We start from the raw sequence: 23499 nt of genomic DNA, 5'->3' as shown, positions 1-23499 counted from the left end.
CAGTCAGGGGTGCACCAGCGGGATGCAGAGGGTAAACAGCGCCCCTCGATTCCCTCTGTTCTTTTAATTACAAAAATATTTAGCTGCGTAATACGATCTATGGTAAGGAAGGAGTGAATGGGTGGGTTGGGAAAGATAAAAGTGGTATAAATATAAGGAGGCTGGAGAAAAGTGGACAAGAACCAAAATATATGTCCACTCCAAATTGTACAACCAATCACGTTAAACGCATATCATTTTATTTCCCTGGGTGATTTGTAATTAACTGTATATGAAGCATGGCCGTTCACAAGGGGGACCTGGCTGGCGCCGACTTCATTAAGTTGAAAGGCCAGGCCGTGAAGCACACCAGGAAGTAAAACATATGTAATGGGCAGATTGTACAATCTATGGTGTGTAATCGCACTGAAGGGCTTCACCGTCGCTTAACAGACAGGTCCCATGTCAGCGACCTGGAAAGGAGAGTGATGGAAAATGACGATATCATGTCATGAGCAAGCACGGCAGTATTGTTTATGTGGCCTGGGATGTGCTTACACAGCATGCCTGGTCGGATAGCTGGGACATAAAATACAATGCAAGACTCCGTAAAAACGTTCCAGTCATACAGTTACTTCTGTCCCAAGCCATGGCGCGATCTGCCCTTTCCTAGGCTGTGCACGTTTAAGGTACAGTAGTGTACCGAGTACTGGGAAGAGTGTTTTTCCTGGGCTGTACTACTCTAATATGTTTAAGGTACATTGGTGAACCCAAGTATTGCTAAGTTTTTATTTTTTGCAGATTCAAATAGCGCTTACTCGACCTGAAAGTATTAGAGTGATTTACATGAGCACCAGTTACGTTACAGACACACTCATTTTTGTTATGCACTGGGAGATTAAGTGATTTGCCCAGAATCACAGCATGCTGAGCCACTGGAGCCAAACTCTAGTATGTTTCAGGTTCAGCAGTGAACCTGAGTTCTGCAAAGAGTATTCATTATGTACCACCCTCCCCCATTATTCAATACAGTTGACATTAGAAACTCTCTTTACCCCCACCCCTTGGGCAGCAGCGCAGGTCCAATCCCATCCCCTGAATGGAAAGTTCGAACTGTCCGTTGCCAGCCCATTCCCCAACAAACCCATAACATGTACAACATCAGTATCCAGTGCACCATACTCCTCATTTTGTTGTGTTTGTTTTGTAGCTTAGGTTGGTGCATAGTATCCCATACTCCCTTGTTTAATGCCATGCAAGTGGTCGAGCAGACAGAAGAGTACGAGGCTAGGGCCTCCAGCTCTCTTCCTGTGTCTCTGCCTCTTAGGAGGGAAGAGCGAGGCCTCCCGCAGACAGCGAATTGTTTAACACCGTAGTTCCCACTCTACCCCCATCAGTAGCTTGTATACTGCGGGCCATGCTCTAGTGTGTGTTATGTACAGTAGTGTACCCGAGTACTGCTAAGAGTGTTTATCTGAGGCCGTACTCTAGTATGTTTAAGGGTCAGTGGTGTACCAGAGTACTGCTGAGAGTGTTTATCCAAGGCCGTGCTCGTAACTTTCAAAACATTGCAGTGAGAATAGTAATGAGGCAAAAAAAATCGATCATGTCTTACTGGTCATAGACCAACTGCGCTGCAAATGTTTTGAAGAAAAAGTGAATACAACCAATTTGTGGGTCAAGTGCATTGATGTTAGGTCGAGTAGAAAATTCTAGTCACTAGGCCTGCAGGTCAAGTGCGATTTTTAAGATTTGTCGAGCCCTGCAAGATACTTGAACCCTTCCTTTGCAGTTTGAATGGGACAATTCCGAGGTAGAATGGGAACGTCACCACATAAAACGTACAGATAGGATTTCGGCCAATTTATTATCAATCCAGAATTTCTACCTTAGGAGGCCAAAACATCACAGAGCACAGTAAGGGACTTCCTAGGAGAGGACAGATAAAGTAATATGTCATCTGCATATAAAGAAATCCGATCTTCAAACTGCGGAGACCAACGAATACCCTTGATCGAAGGTTCCCAATGAAGCCAGGCTGCGAGAGGTTCGAGGACCAACGAAAACAAAAGGGGGGAAAGCGGGCAGCCCTGCCGAGTGCCCCGCCCAAGACAAAATGGCGTCGAACACGACCGTTAACAACAACCTGCGCAAGAGGCTCAGTATATAATAGATGCACCCAGCTAATGAACTCGGAACCAAAACCAAATTTAGCCAGAACAGCCCACAGATATGGCCATTCCACCGTATCAAAAGCCATTGTCGCGTCAAGGGACGCTATTATTGCCGGCTCTCGCAGGGTATACGCCCTCGCAAGAACCCCATGCAATGGTATCTCATTCTTAATGGAGTATTACTATTCCACCCCCAAACCTAGCCTGAAATTTTGTCAAGCAGTCAATGTGACCATCAAATAATGCATCATGACTCCGTATAGAGGGAATGATGAAGAATGAAGCATTTATTCCCCACATCCCAAGTTAATCCTAAATCTAATTTCAACTTCATATCTTGATATTATCCTAAGGTTGATTCACAAAACTTTGCTCGCATTCATAAACCGTGTTAATAAAGGAAAAAAATGCAACAACACTAAGTTTTGCAGCGTGAATCTTTCTGGATTCACTATGCTGTGCATTATTCCGCGATCTGGTGGTTGGGTCCGGATTCGTAGTCTTTTTTCTCTTTTTTTTTTTTTTTTTTTGTAGCCCAGGTGGGCGTCGACGTCCCACCATTTGGTGCACCTTCGTGACGTCGGCACGCTTCCTGCGGAAGCTCCCACTCTTGGGCGCCATCTTCAGATTCTTTTTTCCGCTGTTGGGTCTGGATCGTCGCATGAAGCTCCGGAGAAGTTTCAGGAGAAAAGAAGGAAATACACGAGTTTTTGGAAGAAAAAGGACCGAGGAAGGTCGGAGAAGAAGACCTCCTAGAACCAGAACGGAGAAGGAGGAAGAAAACATCGAGGTTTTCGACAGCCAAGGAGAAGGAGCGGGCAGGGGACCCCCTGACCGAGCACATGGACAACACTCCATTAAAGTTCTGCCGTAATTGCCACCACAAGTACGCGCAGAAGGACCAGCATCCAGTCTGCAACCTCTGCCTGCCGGTCGACCACTCCAGCGAGGATTGCAACGCCTGTTCAGTCTTCACGCCGAAGACTTTGAGAGTTCGAGAGAGACAGAGGGTGGCCCACCAGACGATGCAAGGGAAAGGGACCACGCCGACGCTTTACGACCTGGGCGCCTCCTCCGAGGAAGAGGAGAACATCGCCGAGGGACCAGATGACTTCACGGTCGTAGAGACCGATGTGAGACCTTCAAAAAAGGTAGGAGAGTCTACGACCCCGAAAACCCAGACAGGGCCTAGAAAGCCTGAGGGAGAATCCCGAAAAACAGAGGCTAAGTCCTCGAAAGGAGCACCGGCGACGAAAATTTCGACGTCCGAAGTTGCATCCTCCGAAAAGCCCAGCGGATCCTTCGAAAAGGACTCCCAGATGGCGAAGACCAGCGAAAAGCATAGGTCGTCGAAGCAGGCCCTCGAGAAGGGACCCGCGAGCGAGAAGACGCTCAAAATGGCCTCCACGTCGAAGGCGCCGTCGAAGAGACCGGCCGAGAAGCTCGACGCCGAGCAGGCGGCACAGATGGAGAAAAAGAGAAAAAGGCACGAGGCCGAAATGGAGAGTATGCTCCAGAGGAAGAGAGACTTCGACGAAAAAATGAAGAACTACTCGATTCCCTCGAAGACCGCGACTGCCGCCTCGAGCACCGCAGCGCCAGCCGAAGAGGAGTACTTCGAGGCCAAAGAGCCGCCGAAAACTCCAGACCCCACAGATGAAGGGGAAGAGGAGGACTTCTACCGCTCGGAGGGAGATTACCTCCGCGAGAGCTACTACTCAGAATGCTCGGCGTCCTTAGACGAAGAATGGCAGGATCTCGAGGCCGATAACCCCGAGGAACCTGTGGAGACGTATCCGCCGAGGCCTTCGCCGCCAGATGACATCGGGGCTTACTATGAAGTCGTCAAGAAGGCTGCAACCGTCTACAATGTAAAGTTGGAGGAGGAACAGACAAAGGCAGACTTCCTGCTGGAAACATTGCTCCCCTCACAGACAAAAAGCAGTTTCCTGCCCATGCTGAAGAGCGTCACTGCACAAGGAGCTGAAGCCTTCAAGGAACCGGCTACATGCAGGTCGGTGACCCCGAGGACGGAGAAGAAATACAAGTTCTCCTCCGGGGACCCCCCTTATATCCAGGGCACCGTGGCAGCGGACTCTATTATCGCGGCAACTGCCAGGAGAAGGGCCAACGTGCCAACCACATCTGGTCCACCACCTGATAAGGAAAGCAGGAGGATGGACCTCACTGGAAGGAAAATAGAAAGGAATGCGGCCATGCATTGGAGGATGGCAAACTCCAACGCACTCCTGAATAGACACCAATACCAGCACTGGGATGAGATGAGCCAGTTGCTGAAACACATGCCTGAGGAGTACAGGCAGAGGGCAGCCCACCTCGTCGAGGGGGGAAAGGACATAGCAAACGCATGCCTGAAGACGGCCCTAGACGGGGCAGAAACATCAAGCAGACTGATGGCCATAGGTATCACTGAGAGAAGGCAGGCCTGGCTCAGAATATCAGGTTTCAAGGCTGAAGTACAGAACAACATCCTGAACACCCCCTTCAATGGGGAGACGCTGTTCGGAACAGCGGTGGATGACAAACTGGCCCAGCTGAAGAAAGACAATGAGACAGCCAAATCAATGGGAGCCCTACAATTCAGGTGGATGCGGAGAGGCACCCCCACGAGGAGACCAAATGGTAGAGGTGGAAACCAGCAATCACATTCGCATCAGTCGCACCACCATGGTCAACAAGGGGACAACCAATGGCAACAGGGTCAACAGAGACAGAATTGGAGCTCCCAGAATAGGGGCCAGTCCTTTCGAGGGAGAGGAAACGGACGGGGCCAAAGACGGAGAGGTGGTGATCAACCCCCCCAAAAATGACTCCACGAAGAGGGAGGCGCTCACCCACCCAAAGCCTCCGGGGGGAGAGCACCTACAGCTAAGGAGAGGCTCACACGGACACGGCTCAAGAGAACACACAACACCAGTAGGGGGAAGGTTGAGATTTTTCCTACACGAGTGGAGAAAAATAACCACAGACAAGTGGATACTAAGCATTATACAACACGGATACTGCATAGAGTTGGAAAGATACCCACCAAGCAGGAGGCCAAAGAGAAGGGGTCACAAGGGCAGAGAACTGCGCCTGCTCCAGGAGGAAGCTCAAGAACTGCTCCTCAAAGAGGCCATAGAGCCAGTCCCGCAAAGAGAACGGAACAAGGGAGTGTACTCAAACTACTTCCTAGTACCAAAGGCGGACGAAAGCCTAAGACCCATCCTGGACCTACGCTTCCTGAACACCTACGTAAAAACTCAAAAGTTCAAGATGACTTCCCTGCAAGAGGTCATCCCACAAATAAGGCCCGGGGACTACTTGTCCACAATAGACCTAAAAGAAGCATACCTGCACATCCCCATGAACAGGAAACACAAACACTTGTTAAGATTCAAGGTGAACAAAGACCACTATCAGTTCACGACCCTGGCTTTCGGGCTCAAGTCAGCACCAAGGGTCTTTACCAAATGCCTCGCGGCGGTGGCCGCACACCTGCGAAGGGAGGGTATACACGTGTACCCCTACCTGGACGACTGGCTCGTGAAAGCAAGCTCTTACACGAGGTGCAAAGCCCACGCAGAACAGGTCACAAGAACGCTCACGAACCTGGGCTTCTCCATCCACTGGAGGAAGTGCTCCATGGACCCAGAACAAGTAAAAATCTTCCTGGGAGCCCTGATCAACACTGTCGAATGCAGAGTGACACCCAGCGAGAAGAGAACACTCAGCCTGCTGAGGGAGAAACGTCACTACCAGAAGGGGCAAGTTCTGACAGTGAGGACGGTGAGCAAGATCTTGGGGATGATGGCGTCGTGCATCCACCTGGTCCCCAATGTTCGCCTAAAGATGAGACCACTACAGGAGTGGCTGCAACAACAATGGTCACAAGCAGAAGGAAGTTGGGAAGATCTAGTGGTTGTTACGCACAATGTGCAGGAGGAGATGACATGGTGGACGAAGGAGAATATAACGATGGGTAAGCCTCTAACGCCACCGGACCCAACTGTGACCATCACCACAGACGCATCCCAGAAAGGATGGGGCGCACACATGAACAGGCTCAGAGTGAGGTGTCTGTGGAACCCAGGAGATGCGGTCAAGCACATCAACTACCTGGAACTGAAAACAGTGTTGCTGGCCCTCAAGGCCTTCCAAAAGCACCTTTACAACAAAAAGGTGTTGATACAGACAGACAACACCACGACGATGTTTTACATCAACAAGCAAGGGGGGACTCAGTCATTCCCTCTGTCGAGCTTGGCTCAAGAAATATGGAGATGGGCGATCCCACTCAGGATAGACCTGCTGGCCATACACCTGCCAGGGAAGGACAATGTGGAAGCGGATTGGCTCAGCAGGCAAGCATCAGTGTCCCACGAATGGGAACTGAACAACCAAGAGACGGAGAACCTGTTCAGGAGGTGGGGCACACCAACAATAGACCTGTTTGCAACACGCCGGAATGCAAAATGCCAACACTTTGCATCAAGGGAACAAGAACCAATGTCCCATGGGAATGCCCTATGGATAAGCTGGTCAAAGAAATTTGCCTACGCTTTTCCACCGACGCCACTGATCCCCAGAGTCCTGAACAAGTGCAGGTCGAGCAACATGACTCTCATCCTGGTGGCTCCCCAATGGGCGAGGCAGACTTGGTACTCCCAGATTATGGAGATGGCGCAGGGCAGAGCACACAAGTTCCCAAAAAGAAGAGACCTTCTCTCCATGGAAGAGGGACAAGTTCTACACCCAGAACCAGAAAGCCTCTGCCTGTCAGCGTGGCTCCTGAGGACTTAGAGTTTGCTCATCTGAAACTACCAGAGAGCACACTTCGGGTGCTGAGAGAAGCAAGGAGACCCAGTACACGGAAGTGCTATGGGGAGAAATGGAAGAGGTTCACGCAGTGGTGCCATAAGAAAAACCTGGAGAAAAAACTGACTAGAGAGTCTACAGTACTCAGATACCTCACGCACCTGATCAAAGCCAAACTAAGCTCGTCCTCGCTGAGGGTTCACCTGGCAGCGATTGTGGCATACACAAGGGGAGAAACGGGGAGAAGTTTCTTCACTTCCAGAGTAGTGAAAAGGTTCTTGGAAGGAGCAAAGAGAATAGCGCCACCCAAGAGGATGCCGCCGCCGGCATGGAACTTGAACGTGGTACTGACGGAACTCATGAAGCCGCCGTTTGAACCCATCCATAAAGCGTCACTACAAATACTGACAATGAAGACAGCCTTTCTAGTAGCAATAACATCGCTACGCAGAGTGAGCGAACTACAAGCTTTAACGCTGCAAGAACCGTACATACAAATACACAGTGACAGGGTCGTGATGAGGACAGACCCGCATTTCATGCCCAAGGTAGTATCTAAATTCCACATGAACCAAAGTATCCAGATCCCTAGCTTCTTCCAGAAGCCCACATCAAATGCGGAGAGGGCGCTCCACACTCTGGATGCAAGGCGGGCAGTAATGCACTATATAGAAAGGACGAAAGAACACAGGAAGACAAAACAATTCTTTGTGTCCTTCGCAAGGAGTCTCCTAGGTAGACCAGTGACTAAGAACACCATAGCAAGATGGATTGCAAAAACAATACAGCTCTGCCACATGCAAGCGGGCGAGGAGCTCACGGAGGGGCCACGAGCCCACTCAACCAGGAAGAAAGGGGCAACAATCGCCTTCCTGGCAAACACGCCCATCCAAGACATATGCCTGGCGGCAACATGGGCTTCAGTGCACACTTTCACTAAACACTATTGCGTAGATGTGCAGATGAACAAGGAAGCACAAGTGGGCCAAAGAGTGCTTCAACATATCTTTAACAACCAACGCTCATCTTCCACCCAGCCGCCACATGAGTGACAAAACCGCTACGAAATCAATGCACAGCATAGTGAATCCAGAAAGATTCACGCTGCAAAACGAATAGTTTCTTACCTGTCGGTGTAGTTTTGCAGCTTGAAGATCTTTCTGGATTCACTAGCGAACCCACCCACCTCTGCCAGAAAGATGAGGCTGGAGAAGGTGGAAGGACATAGAGTAAGATGGGAACGCTTTAACAAGACAAATATACGTGAAGAAGTTTACGTTGAAGGAAAGTTTTAATACACATAGCCATGGATTCACCACAAAGGAGGAAAGAAAAAAGAATCCGAAGATGGCGCCCAAGGGTGGGAGCTTCCGCAGGAAGCGTGCCGACGTCACGAAGGTGCACCAAATGGTGGGACGTCGACGCCCACCTGGGCTACAAAAAAAAAAAGAGAAAAAAGACTACGAATCCGGACCCAACCACCAGATCGCGGAATAATGCACAGCATAGTGAATCCAGAAAGATCTTCAAGCTGCAAAACTACACCGACAGGTAAGAAACTATTCGTTATTATGGGTATTGTTTTCAGCAATATTAGGATTTAGACTTTAGTCCCCCATGGACTGAGATCCCAGTCCCCAAGTCATCCACTCTTTCAAGGACCTGTCCCCTCTACTTAAGGAACTTCTTACTGCAGATCCCCTTCAAGTCTAGAAGTTCTAGCCACATACTAATGTACGTTTTATAGACTGAGCCTAACTGATGTGAACTATCTTATTAATGGCTATTTGCAAAGCATGATTTCCTGTTCGCGTTTTCGTTGCATAAATAAGGATCTGAAAGAGACCGTTAAAGATTCCTTACCTTAGAATTACCCCCAGGTGTCAGACTGAATCCGGAGAATTTGTTTTCTCTTAGCAGTATACCCCTGCGCATCGGTAGGTGGTGTTTGTCGACTCCACATCCTGCATCATGGTCGCTGGGATGACGTCGCAGTGCCTACTTAGGCGCCGCACTGTGCACTGACGTCATTTTTTTCTTTTTCTGCGCCAGCCTAGCGCAGATCTGGAAAGAGCTTGCCCCTTAGTCACTTTTTGACTAAACATTTTTTGACTTGTGCCGACCCTCTTTTTTTTGAGTCATCGCCTTCTTGTGCGCGAGTGATGTCCCATTGATGTCTGGGACGGACCCGCACCTCATTTGCCTTTTGGTGTCTGGAGCGCGACCACAACCCACAGTCGTGCTCCGACTGCCGGGCCATGAATCCGAAGTCTTTGCAGCCGGCTCCGCTATGTTACTGGTCTCGCTCCAGAGGACCGCTTGTGGAGCCCCACACTTCGTCGCAATCTTCGCATTCATCGGGTAAGTCAAAGCACCAGAAGAAGGCATAGTCGCTTTTCACCTCCCCCGACGGACGCGACACGGGATCCAGAGCATTGGGCTCTGTCCTTGGAGCCTCCTTCAGGGACGACTCCGCGCCTCCCCCCATTTCCGGGAGCCGGGGCGTTCCCTGCCCAGCTTTGTGTTTTTTACCAATCCCTTCACAGCATCTTTGGGCAGCCCAACTCAGCAGGCGCACCTGCGGATTCAGTCGGGGATCCTGGGCTTTTGATGCTGGCCGCTCCGGCCCGACGCCGGAGGGCCCCCGAGGATCCGGGCCTGGATTCAAATCAATGCTGGTCGACATTACCTACCCTTCCCCGCACTGATATTGCCGACGATCCTCATGGCTCAGCTGTGTCCCTGTCCGACGCGGTCCCCATCCTCAGCCCTGAAATGGACCTGGAGCCAGGTCGACTGACGTTGAATCAGACGGCGGAGGGTACTTTTGTTCCCTTGTACAACCCAGGTGTTACCTATCGCCCTGAAGGTGGTGATGAGGATTGGAAGGGGTCGCTGGACCCTTTGGTAGACCGGCTGGAAGAACCGGACTGGAGAAAGGAATTGGGTGACACCAGTGGTCTGGATACTTCCCCAGACGTTGGCATGCTTTCTCCCCTACCCTGGATATGGAGAAGGGAGAGTACTATGCTGTAGAGGTGCGTAGGGCAGCCGAAGCCTTGGGCCTGGAGCTCTCTACAGTGGATGTCAGAACTAATCTGACGGAGGTGCTCCAACCTGCGGCAACTACCTCAGAACCCCTCTTGCCTTTAAACAAAGTCCTCACTGATGTCCTTCTGGGCACTTGGTCCAAGCCCAGTACAGGAGCTCCTGCGGAAAGGAAGGTTGCCCTCCGCCACCGTCCGGCTCTGGCCGATCCTATTTTCCCCACCCAATACCCTTCTCCCAAGAGCTGGGTGGTCCAAGATTCCCCTTCCAAGGAGCAGTCCCTTCTGCCCTTCCAGACAGGGAACCCAAGAAGGTGGATCATCTTGGGAAGCACATATTCTCTTCCTCCAGCTTGGCACTGCAGTCTGTGAATACTGCATGCCTCTCGGGCGATACTCCTACACCATCTAGGTTACGATACGCTGTGGGCTGTATACCACCGACTCACTGGGCAGAACGATTGCCACGTCATTAGCCCTTCGACGCTACACCAGTTTGAGGTCATCTGGCTTATTGGCTATGCCTTTCGATGGCCGTCGCCTTTTTAGTGGCAAGGCAGACTCTGCGCTGGAGTGGTTCAAGGATTCTTGAGCTACGGCCAGATCCTTGGGCTTCGCTGGGTCCTCCTGTCCACCACAGTCTACTTTTTGCCCCTTTCGTTGCTACAGTAGGGGCACCCCACCGTGTCCGTTCCAGTCTAGCCACCAGTCCTCGCAAGCTGCCCAGCTTCTGCATGGCCCAGGGACCCAGCAACCTCTGGGAGCAAGCAGGCAGGCCAGTCCACCCTTCCTCTACCTGCAGCAGCCTCCAAACCCTCCTAGTCTGACCTGTCCCATCAGCGGCCAGTGGGTGGCAGGATTCGCCATCACCTCCCCCATTGGCAATACATCACGTCATACAGGTGGGTTTTGCAGTTATTCCAAACGTGCTACTCACTCCCCTTCGAAACTACCCCTCCCTCCATGCCACTGTCTTTCGACCGTTTGTCGGAGGATTATTTGGAGCCTCACTGCCAGTAAGTTTCAACCCTCTTGGCCAAGGGAGCTATCAAAAGGGTCCCTGTGCCAGAAGTAGGTTGTGGTTGCTATCCCCGCTCTTACAAATATATCGTTACAGAAGGTAAGTAACTTGCTCTTTTATTGAAGGGGATCCGCATCAAAGTCAAAAGCATTAGAATATTGCCTCCCATAGAAAAACAGAGAGCATAAGGCCTTTATTGAAGAGAAAATTGTAAGAGAATGCAAAGGCAATATTAGCCAATAGGCAGCTTTAAAAGCATAACAAGAGAATACTGGTGACAAGACAGCTCCTGTCTAGGGGCGCACCGGCTGCAATAGGTGGATTTCTTTGACTTAAAAAAGAGCTGTGGTTAAAAAAAAGAAAGATCCTGAGAAACAGAACTCTTAATCATAGTAAGCTTTACTTACTTTTAATACAAGATTTAAAAAGGCAGTCTCCCTTTTTTCAAAGCACTGTGTTTTACATAGTCTTTTCTTTCATTTCCTGTTTTTTAGGTCGAGGTAATATCCGGTGTGCCGAAGGCAGACCGGAAGTACTGAGATTTAATGTTTCTAAGTGTGGACTATTTGTCCCGCCTCTGTTTTTGCCTCTCTCCCATTGGCTGGCTTCCTAAACGGAAGCCAGCCATTGGAGGAGAGAGTTGTCCCTCCGAATAGGCTCCGTCCTTTTCTGATTTGGAGGTGTGTTCAGTGTTCTTCTTTCCACTTTTAGGCCACGCCCATTCTGAGAACACCGAACACGCCCCCAAATCCGAAAAATTTCGGAAGCTTGAGGCCGCCATTTTGCTGCTGGTAAGGTTGAGGTAGGCTGCTCTCGCTCCCGCCGTCTTTTTTCCCGCCCCCTCCCCCTGTTCGTGTCTTTGTTCCCCTTCCGCTGATGAGATCGTCTCGCTGTCCCTCCCCCGCCGTGTCTTTTTCCTGCCCCCCCTCCCGGCACTCAATAGAGCTCTTGTTCCCCATCTGTCCCGCCAGCTCTGCTGTCTCTGTGCTCCGGAGCCTCCTGAAGTCCTACTTCTGTTTGTATCCGTAGTTATCTGTTCTGCACAGTTGGGTGATTAGTTACATTCCTCTCTACCCCTCCGACGGTGTTGGTCTGCCCAGTGATTGCAGGTTTTGAAACCTCATTGTGTGGTTCTCAAGTCGCAATCGTAGGACAGTTCGGGTTTTCTTTCTAGGACAAAAACAGTTCTATTCTGTGATCTAAAATGATAATTTAATAGAACACTTCACAGTGAAACTTTCCAAGCTGAAACAGAGCGATGCCCCCTCACTGCAGGTCAGGCAGCGCTGGTCGCCTCTGTCCCGGGGCGGATTGGCAAGAGTCGGCGTGGAGTTCCGGTCTGAACCAAGCCCCTCGCGCATGTACAGTGCAGAGGGAGAGGCCCAGAGTGCCGGCGGTAGAGCAGAGTGGATCCAGGAGGGCAGGTAAGGGCCGGGGCTGAGAATGTAAAGTATCGCGGGTGGGTGAATGGGGGTGAGGGTTTACACCTATGTATAGGGTCCGTGGCCGAGCACTCCTCAGAGCGTCGCGTCAGTCACTTAACCTCCCACAGAGAACAGACCATGAGAGTGAATACCTCCCAGGGAGGAGAGAGTTAAGAAACAATAGCCTTGCGTCACTAGCCCAGCAGAATGGACCCCTGTGGAGCAAAGTGTCCTCTCAGAGAGGAGCCCCTCGTTGTTAGCTATATTGAATAGCCTCGCCACACGAGCCCTGTCCCCGGGGTTTCTGTACACAGTTGTCTTGCATATTCCACTTTTTAAATGCTCATTTTCATGAGACGTGTTTCACTTGCCTTGTGCAAAACGCGTTACTGTATCGAATGTTCCCTGCTACACAGTACATTGGCATCCTTGCAGTGACAACCCTCTACCCCCCCATAATAAATAGTACCCAGCAGAGTCCCATACCCCGGATTTGAGACCTCCACCCAATGTGACAACCCCCCCCCCCCCCCCCCCCCCCCCGAGAGCAGCACTGATTAGCCACAGAAAAGAGCCTCAACTAACAAACAGCCCAATACCATGCCTCACATCCGGCTTTTCTGCCATTTTCACATGGCTTGATCTGTAGAACTGAACGAATTCTATTGGAGCAATGCCCCCCCCCAAACCCCCCACTAAATTATCGACCCTTTACTTCCGTAATTCACTCGTTTCTTCTGTGTTGTTTGAAGTTGTGCAATGACTCAGGTGCGCAGCACTTGGGCAGTTCCAGGAGAGAGCGCGAAGAAGGTGTTTCCCTCACCTATTGCCTTTTATCTGTGCCATTCCGCCTTGAGCGTTACTGCCTCATCAGGGTTGAGCTAGTCAGATCATTGTGCACATAGGCTACTTTACAAACCAAACTGCCTCTATGCGCGGGCCTCTAGTTTAACAGTGGTCAAAGCGCTACAAGAACAACTCTGAGTTGTGTCCGCTACAAGTTTTCTGTTTTTAAGTCCCAGAAGGCGAATCTAGGTGCAAAAAGCAGGGTACCGCTGGTTGAAGTGAGTGGGCACAAATTAACTCTTCAAAGACTGCTGAAAGGGACATGGGTAAGAGGCGTCTCCCTGTGCCTTGTTTGCTTGCCCCTTCCGCTCTGAGATCGCAGCTCCTTGCCTCTACGTTTAAAGATAAAATCAAACAAATCAAATCAAACTCTCATTACCCATGCGCTTGTGTTTCTGTGTGTGGTACATTGTGTCAATTAAAAGGTGTGTGCTAGGACAAGTAGTATTCCCCTTGGGCACTGAGCTGAAAGTTGCACCATGATTTTCAGTATGCTCCCTTCCTGTTTATCATTACATTTTTTTGTGACCGATGTCGCTCCGAGCTCCGTTACCGTTGTTGAGCACTTCACTCATGCTCTAGTGTGTTTCAGATTTCTGACAAATGTCTGCTCTGTTTTCTTTGTGCTTGGCGAGATGGAACATTTTGTGTGCACTCCTGCCTGCACAAACCATTTTTTATTTTTTAATCGAACATGTCGTCAGACGGTCTGGCACTAAGTGCATTTTTATTTGTGGTTGTCTATTTCTTTTTTTGTTATACGAGCATACTTCAGTAGCCCGGTCTGCACTTCTGACCTGTGTTTAATTTTGAGGGTGGAACTTACAGGAATATTTTACCCAGCAAGTTTATAAGGTGCATTGTAAATCACGAAGAGCACTGTTGGAATTCAGTGGTGTGTGTGAGACATCTGGTTGGTGGTGAGCGGCCCCAAGTTGGGACAAAGGGTAGCATGGGCCCGCTCACATCGGTTAATCGCAAATGAGACTCCTTTCACACCTTTTTTTCGTTTGATGAAAGGGCGTCCCTACTTTCTACTAAAAGCCAGTCTGTGCGTGTGTGGCTCTGTGTGGATAGATTTTTTTCTAGGTGGCTCTATGTGTGGGTGGCTCTGTCTGTGTGAGGGTGGCTCTGTGTAGGTGGCTGTGTGTGTGTGTGTGGGTGGCTCTATGTGAATGACTGTGTGTGTGGCTCTGTGTGGATGTAAATGCAATAGGTCATGCATATGGGAGCGATTAAGCTATTGGCATTGTAAATGACAATGCCATTTATTTAACGATTAAGCTATTGGCAATGTAAATGACAATGCCATTTATTTATGATTTAAAAAAATAAAAAAATCATGAGCAATGCCAATAGCTCTACCTTTAATAATACCGAGACCATTGCATTGTAAATGCTTGTTTTAAAGTGATATTAAAAATGGGTGGGGACAAACATTGCATCACTGTTAAAATTCTTGGAAAATGCAATTTTGGGTGTTTCCAAGGTGTATACTGGTGGCTGGGAACTATTGGAAGGTTATGTTTGTCCATAGGGCACGCTTGCTGTCGAAGAGTTGTTACAGGTCAGTAACCCTTCTGTTTTTAATGCTTTGGAATGTGCTGATCTTAACTCCTGAATAGTAGTTGTGATAAGCTTAGCTTGCATTGAGTATGTTGGTGATAAGTACCTTTTGCATTTACTTTTGTATTGTAATTTCAGGACAGAGATCTAGGAGATGAATATGGCTGGAAACAGGTTCATGGCGATGTTTTCCGACCATCTAGCCATCCCTTGATATTCTCATCGCTCATCGGTTCAGGCTGCCAGATTTTTTCAGTGTCTCTAATAGTCATCATTGTTGCAATGATTGAAGACTTGTACACAGAGTGAGTATACTTTAGCGATTGATATAGCTCATCAAAATCTGATTTTACATCTTTAAAAAAAGTATCCAAGAAAAAAAACATTGTGCATTCAAACATAATCTATACACTAGCTTATATGGAAATGGGAAAATGTAAAGCTTGCTTTCCTCTGCAATAAGTAGGAACTTCAACATTTTAATGTTGTGCAGTGGAAGTTACAAGAGAGAAGTATTTAATGAAAAAGGTGTTAACTTATTTCTAGCTCCACATTCCTATAACATTTTCTGACAGAGTTTTCATCTTAGAAAGATGTACTACCGAAACAAATTAAATGTTCTTTTATATGCATACATGTAGCCCCAATGTACATATCTTTTTGTGTATATTCTCTTAAGTTAGATCTTTTCAATTAAGTAATTTTGAATAACTCATGTGTGGCTGATTATCCTGAAACTCATTTGCTTTCTTTGTGTGTTTTTGCATTAAATAACCAAAAAGTTACCAAATTGCACCAGTAATTCTACTAGTAGTCCCTCCACCCTTCTTATTGCATGAGAATGTTTTAGTGGAATGAGATCACGTGCCGTAATGTATCAACACAAGGCTCTTATGTTGCCCTTCAACCCTAAAACCAAAAGGAAGTCCCTATCTTGATATGCAGCTAGTCCACAAGAAAGCTTTAGGTTGGTTACACCAAAATGCTCTGCTTCCCCAGTCAAGGGATATCCCATGTACCATAGATCAAAGTACCTTTTGCCACATAGAAGAAAGAGAATTGATAGTGGGCGACCCAGTATACCCTTGAGGGTTTGGGCAAAGAGTATGATGGGGTAAAGATACCTTCAAGGGATTTTAATAGACACAGGAATTTTGCAATCACTTAAAGGATGAGATTGTGTGGGCTTAGTGATTTGGACCCACTAATGCTGGTTATGCAACAACAAAAATGACATATATTCAAAGCTGTTACTTGTGAGTAATCAGTCAGGAGAGAGAGCAAAAAAAGATTGAAAAACGGGTGTATATAAACAAAGAGTATTTAATCTTTTTTTCAAAACAAGTTAAAAAGTTGTGTACAAGATAAACAGCAAATATGTAAAAGGGTAAAACCATTAATCCATACAGCCCTTGTTACATCAAATGCTCAAGCTTTTCTACCTAACACAAAATAAATTCAATTTTCAGTGGTAGATAAAGCCACAGTCGACGTTTCGGTCTTTATTCTTTCGTGTAGGAGACCATCCTCAGGACATGGATTTCATATCTTGAGTACCCTCAATCATGTAGGCGCATGTGTCAATCATGCAAGCGTCCGGATCATAAAGTCAATTTCCTAGCGCTGATACCGATTCAAGAATTATCGTATTGCGCTGAAGTACCCTTATGGGAGCCAACAGGTGTCCCTGGTAGATGGAATAGTTTGCACCATAGAGATAACAAATGCCGTGGCGGTATCTGATACAGCAGTGGATGCATCCACTGCTGTATCATTCGCTGCGTGAGGACGGACACATTGAACTCAGAACTGACTACCTCACTGAAAAAGATTTACAAGAAGGCGTCGCTATACCTTCGAATGTGTAAGGGAGTCCTTTAAAATTAACGAGGACCCCTCCCTAAACCCGTGGTTTCGGAAACGACCGACTTAACAGATACCGCCACGGCATTTTTAATCTCTATGGTGCAAACTATTCCATCTACCTGGAACACCTGTTGGCTCCCATAAGGGTACTTCATAACCAGCATTAGTGGGTCCAAATCACTAAGCCCACACAATCTCATCCTTTAAGTGATTGCAAAATTCCTGTGTCTATTAAAATCCCTTGAAGGTATCTTTACCCCATCTCACATAGAAGAAAGAGCAATACATTCCTTATAAGAGATGGTGATAACCAAAGTCCATTTTTGGATTAGAAGCAAGAATGTCATGTTTCCATATGTCACAGTTGAGATATTGAAGAAATTCTGACAATTGGGTCTAACCTTTTGTTTTCTTCTATACTTTTTGTTAGATATCAAACATTACAGAGTAAAGTGGATACAGCAAACCTCTTACAATTCAATGGAGCTATGACAATAATATGTCCAATACAGAAACTGTAATCCATACTGTATCGGTAATAGAATAAGAGAGAAAAACGGAGGGGAAATAAGACATATAGGGAGAGAATTCACTCAGCAATGAACATGAGGCATTTAGAGGCAGAGCGTTTTGACATGTGAACTTGTGATGTACATTATTTAGCATATGCCACCAGTGTTTGGTTTCTAACAAATAGAGACTATCCTGAGTCACCTGATGTCAGTTACTAGGGCAAATTACAGACCCCGCCACACCCCGTATTGCAGCGGGGGGCATGAGCTGTTCGAGAACAGGCTGACTGTAGGCCAAAAGACAGCAGCGCAGAGTAATCCTTGCAACGGTGATGTCTGTGTGGCCAAATCTAAATTGGTGTGCTCAGTGTGGTTTATACGGTTGAGCTGGCCAGACTCATTCAGACCCGCTACTCTTCAGCTCCACAGGGGGCATGAGCAGGTCTAGTAGTACCGTACAAGTGACCTCAGCTCAGCAGGTCTCACAGAGGTGGTATTTATTTGTTGTTGCCTCAACAATACAGTGGGAACAACCTCACCGCTGCCTTATTTTTTTATTTAGGAGATTTGTAGACCGTGTAGCTACCAGAGGGCCTCTCAGCGCTAGGAGACTGATGCTAAACGAAGGCAAGAGGTCGGTTAGTGATACTGATTGGACAGCCACGTTTTGATTGACTTCCTGAATGCTGCGTCCTTAGGCAGGATTTGAGATTTGCGTGGTAATGAGTTCCATAACTTGGGTGCTAGGTGAGTGAATGATCTGCCTCCCCACCTGGCTCTCCTGATTCTTGTTGTTTTTAGAAGTTGGTCGGAGCCAGATCTCAAGCTCCTGTTTGGGACATAAAGGGTCAGCAGGTTTCTCCTGTTTGGAACATCAAGAGTTAGCTGGTTTCTGACCTTTCTTGGACCCATGTTGTGTAGAGCTCTGTGAGTCATGACGAGTGCAGTGAATTTGATTCTGTACTCCACCGGGAGCCACTGGAGTGCTTTGAAATGCCTCTTGGCTGACTCCTGATTGGGTTTTTTACAGTAGCCTTGCTGCTGCACGTATTTGGGAGTTCCTAGGAAAAGTGAATTTCAGTTGGACAGGCGTGACGTGACCAGGGAATGGACCACTGTCTTTCTAAGCTGTATGATACTAGTTTCTTGGCTTGGGTCACCATTGTTAAATGCTTTTCGAGCCAGAAACCCAGATTTTTAATTGATTCCTTCAGAGTGGGTTAGCTTCCTAGGCAGTTGGGCCAACTGATTGAAGGCCTAGGTACTGCCTTATTCCCGAGGACCATTAGCCAGTTTTATCTTCATTAAAGTGTAAACATCTGCCATCTATCCCATCACTCTTTCCATACCGGGAGCTAGACTATCGGAGTCCCCATTGATTCTGGGGTCTAAGGAAATCACCAACTGGGTGTCGTCAGCGTAGGAAGTCATGAAAACATCAAGCTCTTGGGTTATCCATGAAAGTAGCTCCATATAGACATTAAACAGAGTGGGACTCAGCAAGGAGCCCTGAGGCACCTCGCAGGTCAGAGGCATCAAACAGGAGAGGAGATTGTTTTCCATAACTTGAAAGGTTCTCCCTTCCAGAAACTAATCCAGCCACTGTAGAGTGTTGCCTTGGACACCTGTGGCCATCAGTCTATTTCGCAAAATGTGGTGGTCCACCGTTTCAAACGCTGTGCTCAAGTCCAGAAGTAATAGAGCTGCAGAGCTTCCCCGGTCCAGAGACATTTTAAGTTCCTCTACAACTGTTAATAGTGCTGATTCTGTGCTGTGCTGAAACAAAATTCCATCTGCATGGGGTGAAGGCATTGGTTTGTTTCCAGGAACTCTGTCAGCGCTCCGTTTACGTGTTTTTCCAACAGCTTCCCAACAAATGGCAGCATTGAGATGGGGCGGTAGTTCCCTAATTATGCTGGGTCTAAGTTGGGCTTTTTGAGCAGAGGTTTGATAACCTGGGAGAACCCAGTTACATCCTCAGCACTACAGCAGCTATTAACAGTCCGCCTATTTAGGATTGAGTCCTGCTATACACTTGGTGGCCCTTCACTTCAGGCGGTCAAACAATCTCTAAGCCACATTAAAATCAATCGCCTCTGCGAGGCAGTAAGTCTTCCATAGTTCGCCAGTCGGTCCAGCGTTAACACATAATATATGCCGCACATGGAGTGCATTTACCGGCCAAATTTTAGGCAGTTAGTTGCAGTGAGGCACAGGCACCAGCTTTAGCAGTCATCAGTGAGGCGCTCCTGACACCGCAGTATCGCGCACCTCAGCATGGCGCCCAGGCCTCAGGTCATATTGGCGACATGTCGCTTAACCGTTTCGGGGGCCACACTCTGCAAGGTATCAGCGCAGAGTAATGCTGCTTCCTGTCTGAACCAAGGCCGCTTGGAGATTGGCAGCCAGCCTCCACCCAGTCTCCCGTTACCAGTTCTGCCTCCTCCCAGGCGTGGACGTCGGAGGCAGACAGGGAAGCCGCTCATGCCTTTGCGCTCAAAGCAGCTTGGAAAGAGGAACACAATGCAGTTCATAGTGTTCGAGGCATGTTGGCTGCTGAATTCATATCTGTGCATAGATCGCCGCCTAGTGTTGGGTCCGGATGATTGCACATTGTTGTCCTGGAAGAGTCTTCGAAGTATCACGAGATAGGTGGCTCCTCCCCTGGACTACAGTGCGCATGGGCATCGACTCCATCCTCAGATTGTTTTTTTCCGACATTGGGTTCGGATGTCTTTAATTCCCTCTTGTCTGAATCGATAGAAAACTTTCTTAAGACCAAAAGGTCTTTAGTCTATACGTCGGTATTGTCTTGCGTTCGGCATTACTTCTTCTAGTTCGGCTCCGAGCCGGATTCTCTACTCCTGCGTGCTCTCGGCGCGGAAGACCCAGTCGACGCTCCTGACCTATCGACCGTCCATCATGGAACGAAGTCCATTCAAGAGATGTCCGATCTGTTACTCGAAGTACCCCCACATCGACGTCCACCCGGTGTGCAACAAGTGTCTGTCGCCGGACCACAATGAGGACAAGTGTATGGCTTGTTCCCTCTTCAGGTCTAAGAAGACGCTTAAGCTTCGACGAGCTGCGCGCCTGGAGGCCCAGCAATCTGCTCCGGCGCCTGTGGACATCTTCGATGCAGGGGATGCCGAGGACGAATCTATCCAGGACGTTTCTGAATCAAACCCCGCGTCGGACGTCGAAGATGACTACGACGTGGATGCTGAGGTGTTCGAGGCGAAGAAGTCGTCGACGAGGTAGGAGACGACGACGACGACGGGGCCCTCGGGGCCATGGAGGATAGCTCGGATGAGGAGCTTCCTCAAACTGACTCTGGGGCCGTGCCGATTTATAAGGCCCAGGTCGAGGGATCTCCTTCGGGCCTTACCCAAGATCTCGGTATGGGTTCCACGGCCCCGCTTACGGGCCCAGCCACGGACATTGTTGCCGAGCCACTCCCTGGCAAAACGAAACCGAAAGTGAAACCTACGGTCTCGACGCCAGATACTGCGCAGGTGCTAACATCGAAACCGAAAGTGCGCATCGCTTTGGTCGGCTCCAAGGCCTCAGAGGCTTCGACGCCGAAGAAGGTGGCTGTCGAGCCGAAAACTCCAGTCAAGGGCGTTGAGACGAAGTCTGCCGCGCCAAAGGCTAAAGTGAAGGTGGTCGAGTCGGGCGCGTCGGCGCCGAAGACGATCGACACCGGCAAAAGCCTTGTCGACCCGAAGGAGGCTGTCGGCGAGCCGAAGAAGACTATCGGTGACCCGAAGAAGCGACTCAATGACCCAAAGGTCCTCACGACCCCGCGTCCGCACGACAAGGCCAAGGGCGCTGCGCCTCGAGAGTCGACTTCGAAAGTGGCCTCGAAGGATTCCATTGAACCGGCACGCCCATCCGCCTCGTTCACCAAGAAGGTGACTGACTCCCTGCAGCGCATCCGTGAAGGCACCGCGTTGGTCGATCCGAAGGATCCTCTGCCTGCGAAACCTGTGGAGAAACCACCTAAGGCATCCACGCCGATCCACTTCACGTTGTCGCCTAAGACGGCGCCGAAGGCTTTCGCTCCTAAGGCAGTGGCCGGCGTTCCCGAAAAGGTCTCCTCGGCGCCGAAGGCGTCATCGGTGGTTCACGGCCCGAGACATCGACTACCTTCGGGGGATGAGCGTCAGGAACACTTCATCGACGCCAAAATGGGCAGGCTTTCCCTCCTGAAGCGGAAAATCACCCCAGAACCCCAACTAGAGTCTTGCAAGATCTCTCTCAAGAAGAAGAAGGACTCTGCTTGCTCTCCCGTCTTGGTGGAACCCCTTTCCCCACAGACCCATGATGTGTCGCCCACTTACTCAGATGTGGACGCTGGTGAGGGAGATGATGAGGATGAGTACAGTTATCCAGTCTATACAGACCCTGAGGATACCAATGAACCCTGGGCAGCTGGTGACCCTGGGGATCCTCAATCAGGCCAAGACCCTCAACTCTTTTCTGCTAAAACGTCACCTACAGAAGACTTTACTGCTTTCAATGCCCTCATTGAATGGGCAGCTCACAATCACAACGTCCAGCTACATGCTGACCCTGTGGATGTGGATTTCCTCTTTGACACCTTTTCGGTATCAGAAAAAACTGTTAAATCTCTGCCTGTGCTGAAAGGTGTTTTAAAGCATGCTGCTGAGATCTTTAAAGAACCTACCAGGGCAAGGGTGATAAACCCTAGGATTGACAAGAAATACAAGTCAGCGCCTACTGATCCTACCTACATTAAAGGACAGTTGCCTCTGGACTCCCTTGTCGTCTCGAATGCCCGGAAGAGGGCTAATTCTCAGACTACGGGTGATGCTCCTCCCCCAGACAAAGAATCCAAGGTCTTTGAGGCTTCGGGGAAGAGGGTGGCAGCACAGGCAGCCAACATCTGGCGCATTTCTAACACACAGGCGCTTCTGGCGCGCTATGACAGGGCACACTACGATACACTGGAGACCCTGTTGCAACACCTGCCTGATCAATACAAGGAAGGGGCTGAGATGCTGATTCAGGAAGGGAAGCTAATCTCTAACGCTTCCATAAAGTGCGCTCTGGACGCAGCTGATACCGCTGCCAGAGCTATAAACACTAGTGTTATGCTTCAGCGACATGCCTGGCTGAGAATCTCTGGATTTAAGCCAGAAATCCAAACCACCATCCTGAACCAAACGGTTAACCCAGATCACCTGTTTGGCCTGGAGGTTGACACCACCCTAGAGAAGAATAAAAAGGACACTGAGACTGCAAAATCCATTGGTGCCTTACAGTCCCAGCAGTTTCGGGGTGGGTCCTTTCGTCGCTCCAGCACTAGAGGCGTCTCCAGGGGCCAGCTCTCCCAGTCCACGCAATACTACAAGGGCAACACTCAGACGACTTACACCAACAAGAGTCGAGGTGGATATCGTGGCAACAGCGCCAAGGGCAGAGGACATGGAAACAACAGCTCCAGATCCTCTGCCACCAGCAAACAGTGACGCCTTGTCACTACCCCCGACCACACAACACCGGTCGGGGGGAGACTCCAGCAGTTCCTGCCCGTCTGGAAGTCCATCAACACGGACAGGTGGGTCAGAAAACGTATCCAATACGGTTATTGTCTGGAGTTAAAATCCACTCCACCCAACATGCCCCCAAGACACCGTCCTATGTCGGACGAGCACTTGCACTTATTGCAGCAGGAGGTCACCGTCATGCTGCAAAAAGGAGCAATAGAGCTCGTGCCAGTGCAGGAAAGAGGCACAGGGGTCTACTCCCTGTACTTCTTAATACCAGAAATACCTCAGTTTCACCATACAAAACCAGCACTACCAGTTCAAGGTTTTGCCTTTCGGTGTCACCACAGCACCCAGGGTTTTCACAAAGTGCCTGGCGACAGTGGCGGCGCATCTCTGAAGACGGAATATCCACATCTACCCTTATCTGGACGACTGGCTCATCCAAGCAAAGTCGGCCCAGCAGTGTGCCGACCACATGTCCCACACCATTCACCTCCTGCACGATCTGGGATTCTCACTGAATTACCCGAAATCCCACCTCCAGCCCGCCCACGTACGGCAGTATCTGGGTGCGACCATAAACACTCTGGCTTCCACAGCACAGCCGAATTCAGTGAGGGTCAGCAGCATTCAATCGCTGATACAGAAATTCAGACCTCAACACTCGCTTCCAGCAAGAGTGTTCATGCAGTTGATAGGCATGATGGCCTCCTGCATTTCCATAGTCCCG

The 23499-nt window shown here is 49.2% G+C and overlaps 1 protein-coding gene across 1 annotated transcript in view; it reads left to right on the top strand.

Moving 5' to 3' along the window:
* TM9SF3 (transmembrane 9 superfamily member 3) overlaps positions 1 to 23499 on the top strand; it is a 284713-nt gene that overhangs the window by 126408 nt on the left and 134806 nt on the right. Inside the window, exon 7 of the mRNA XM_086922322.1 lies at positions 15014 to 15180. Within this exon, the coding sequence (XP_086778448.1) occupies positions 15014 to 15180 (167 nt within the window). The remainder of the gene's footprint in view (positions 1 to 15013; positions 15181 to 23499) is intronic.

Source organism: Lissotriton vulgaris, chromosome 5 (assembly GCF_964263255.1).
Source record: "Lissotriton vulgaris chromosome 5, aLisVul1.2, whole genome shotgun sequence".
Taxonomy (NCBI): Eukaryota; Metazoa; Chordata; class Amphibia; order Caudata; family Salamandridae; genus Lissotriton; species Lissotriton vulgaris.
The sequence above is the reverse complement of the archived record's forward strand: the minus strand, read 5'-3'. Positions and strand labels throughout refer to the sequence as shown.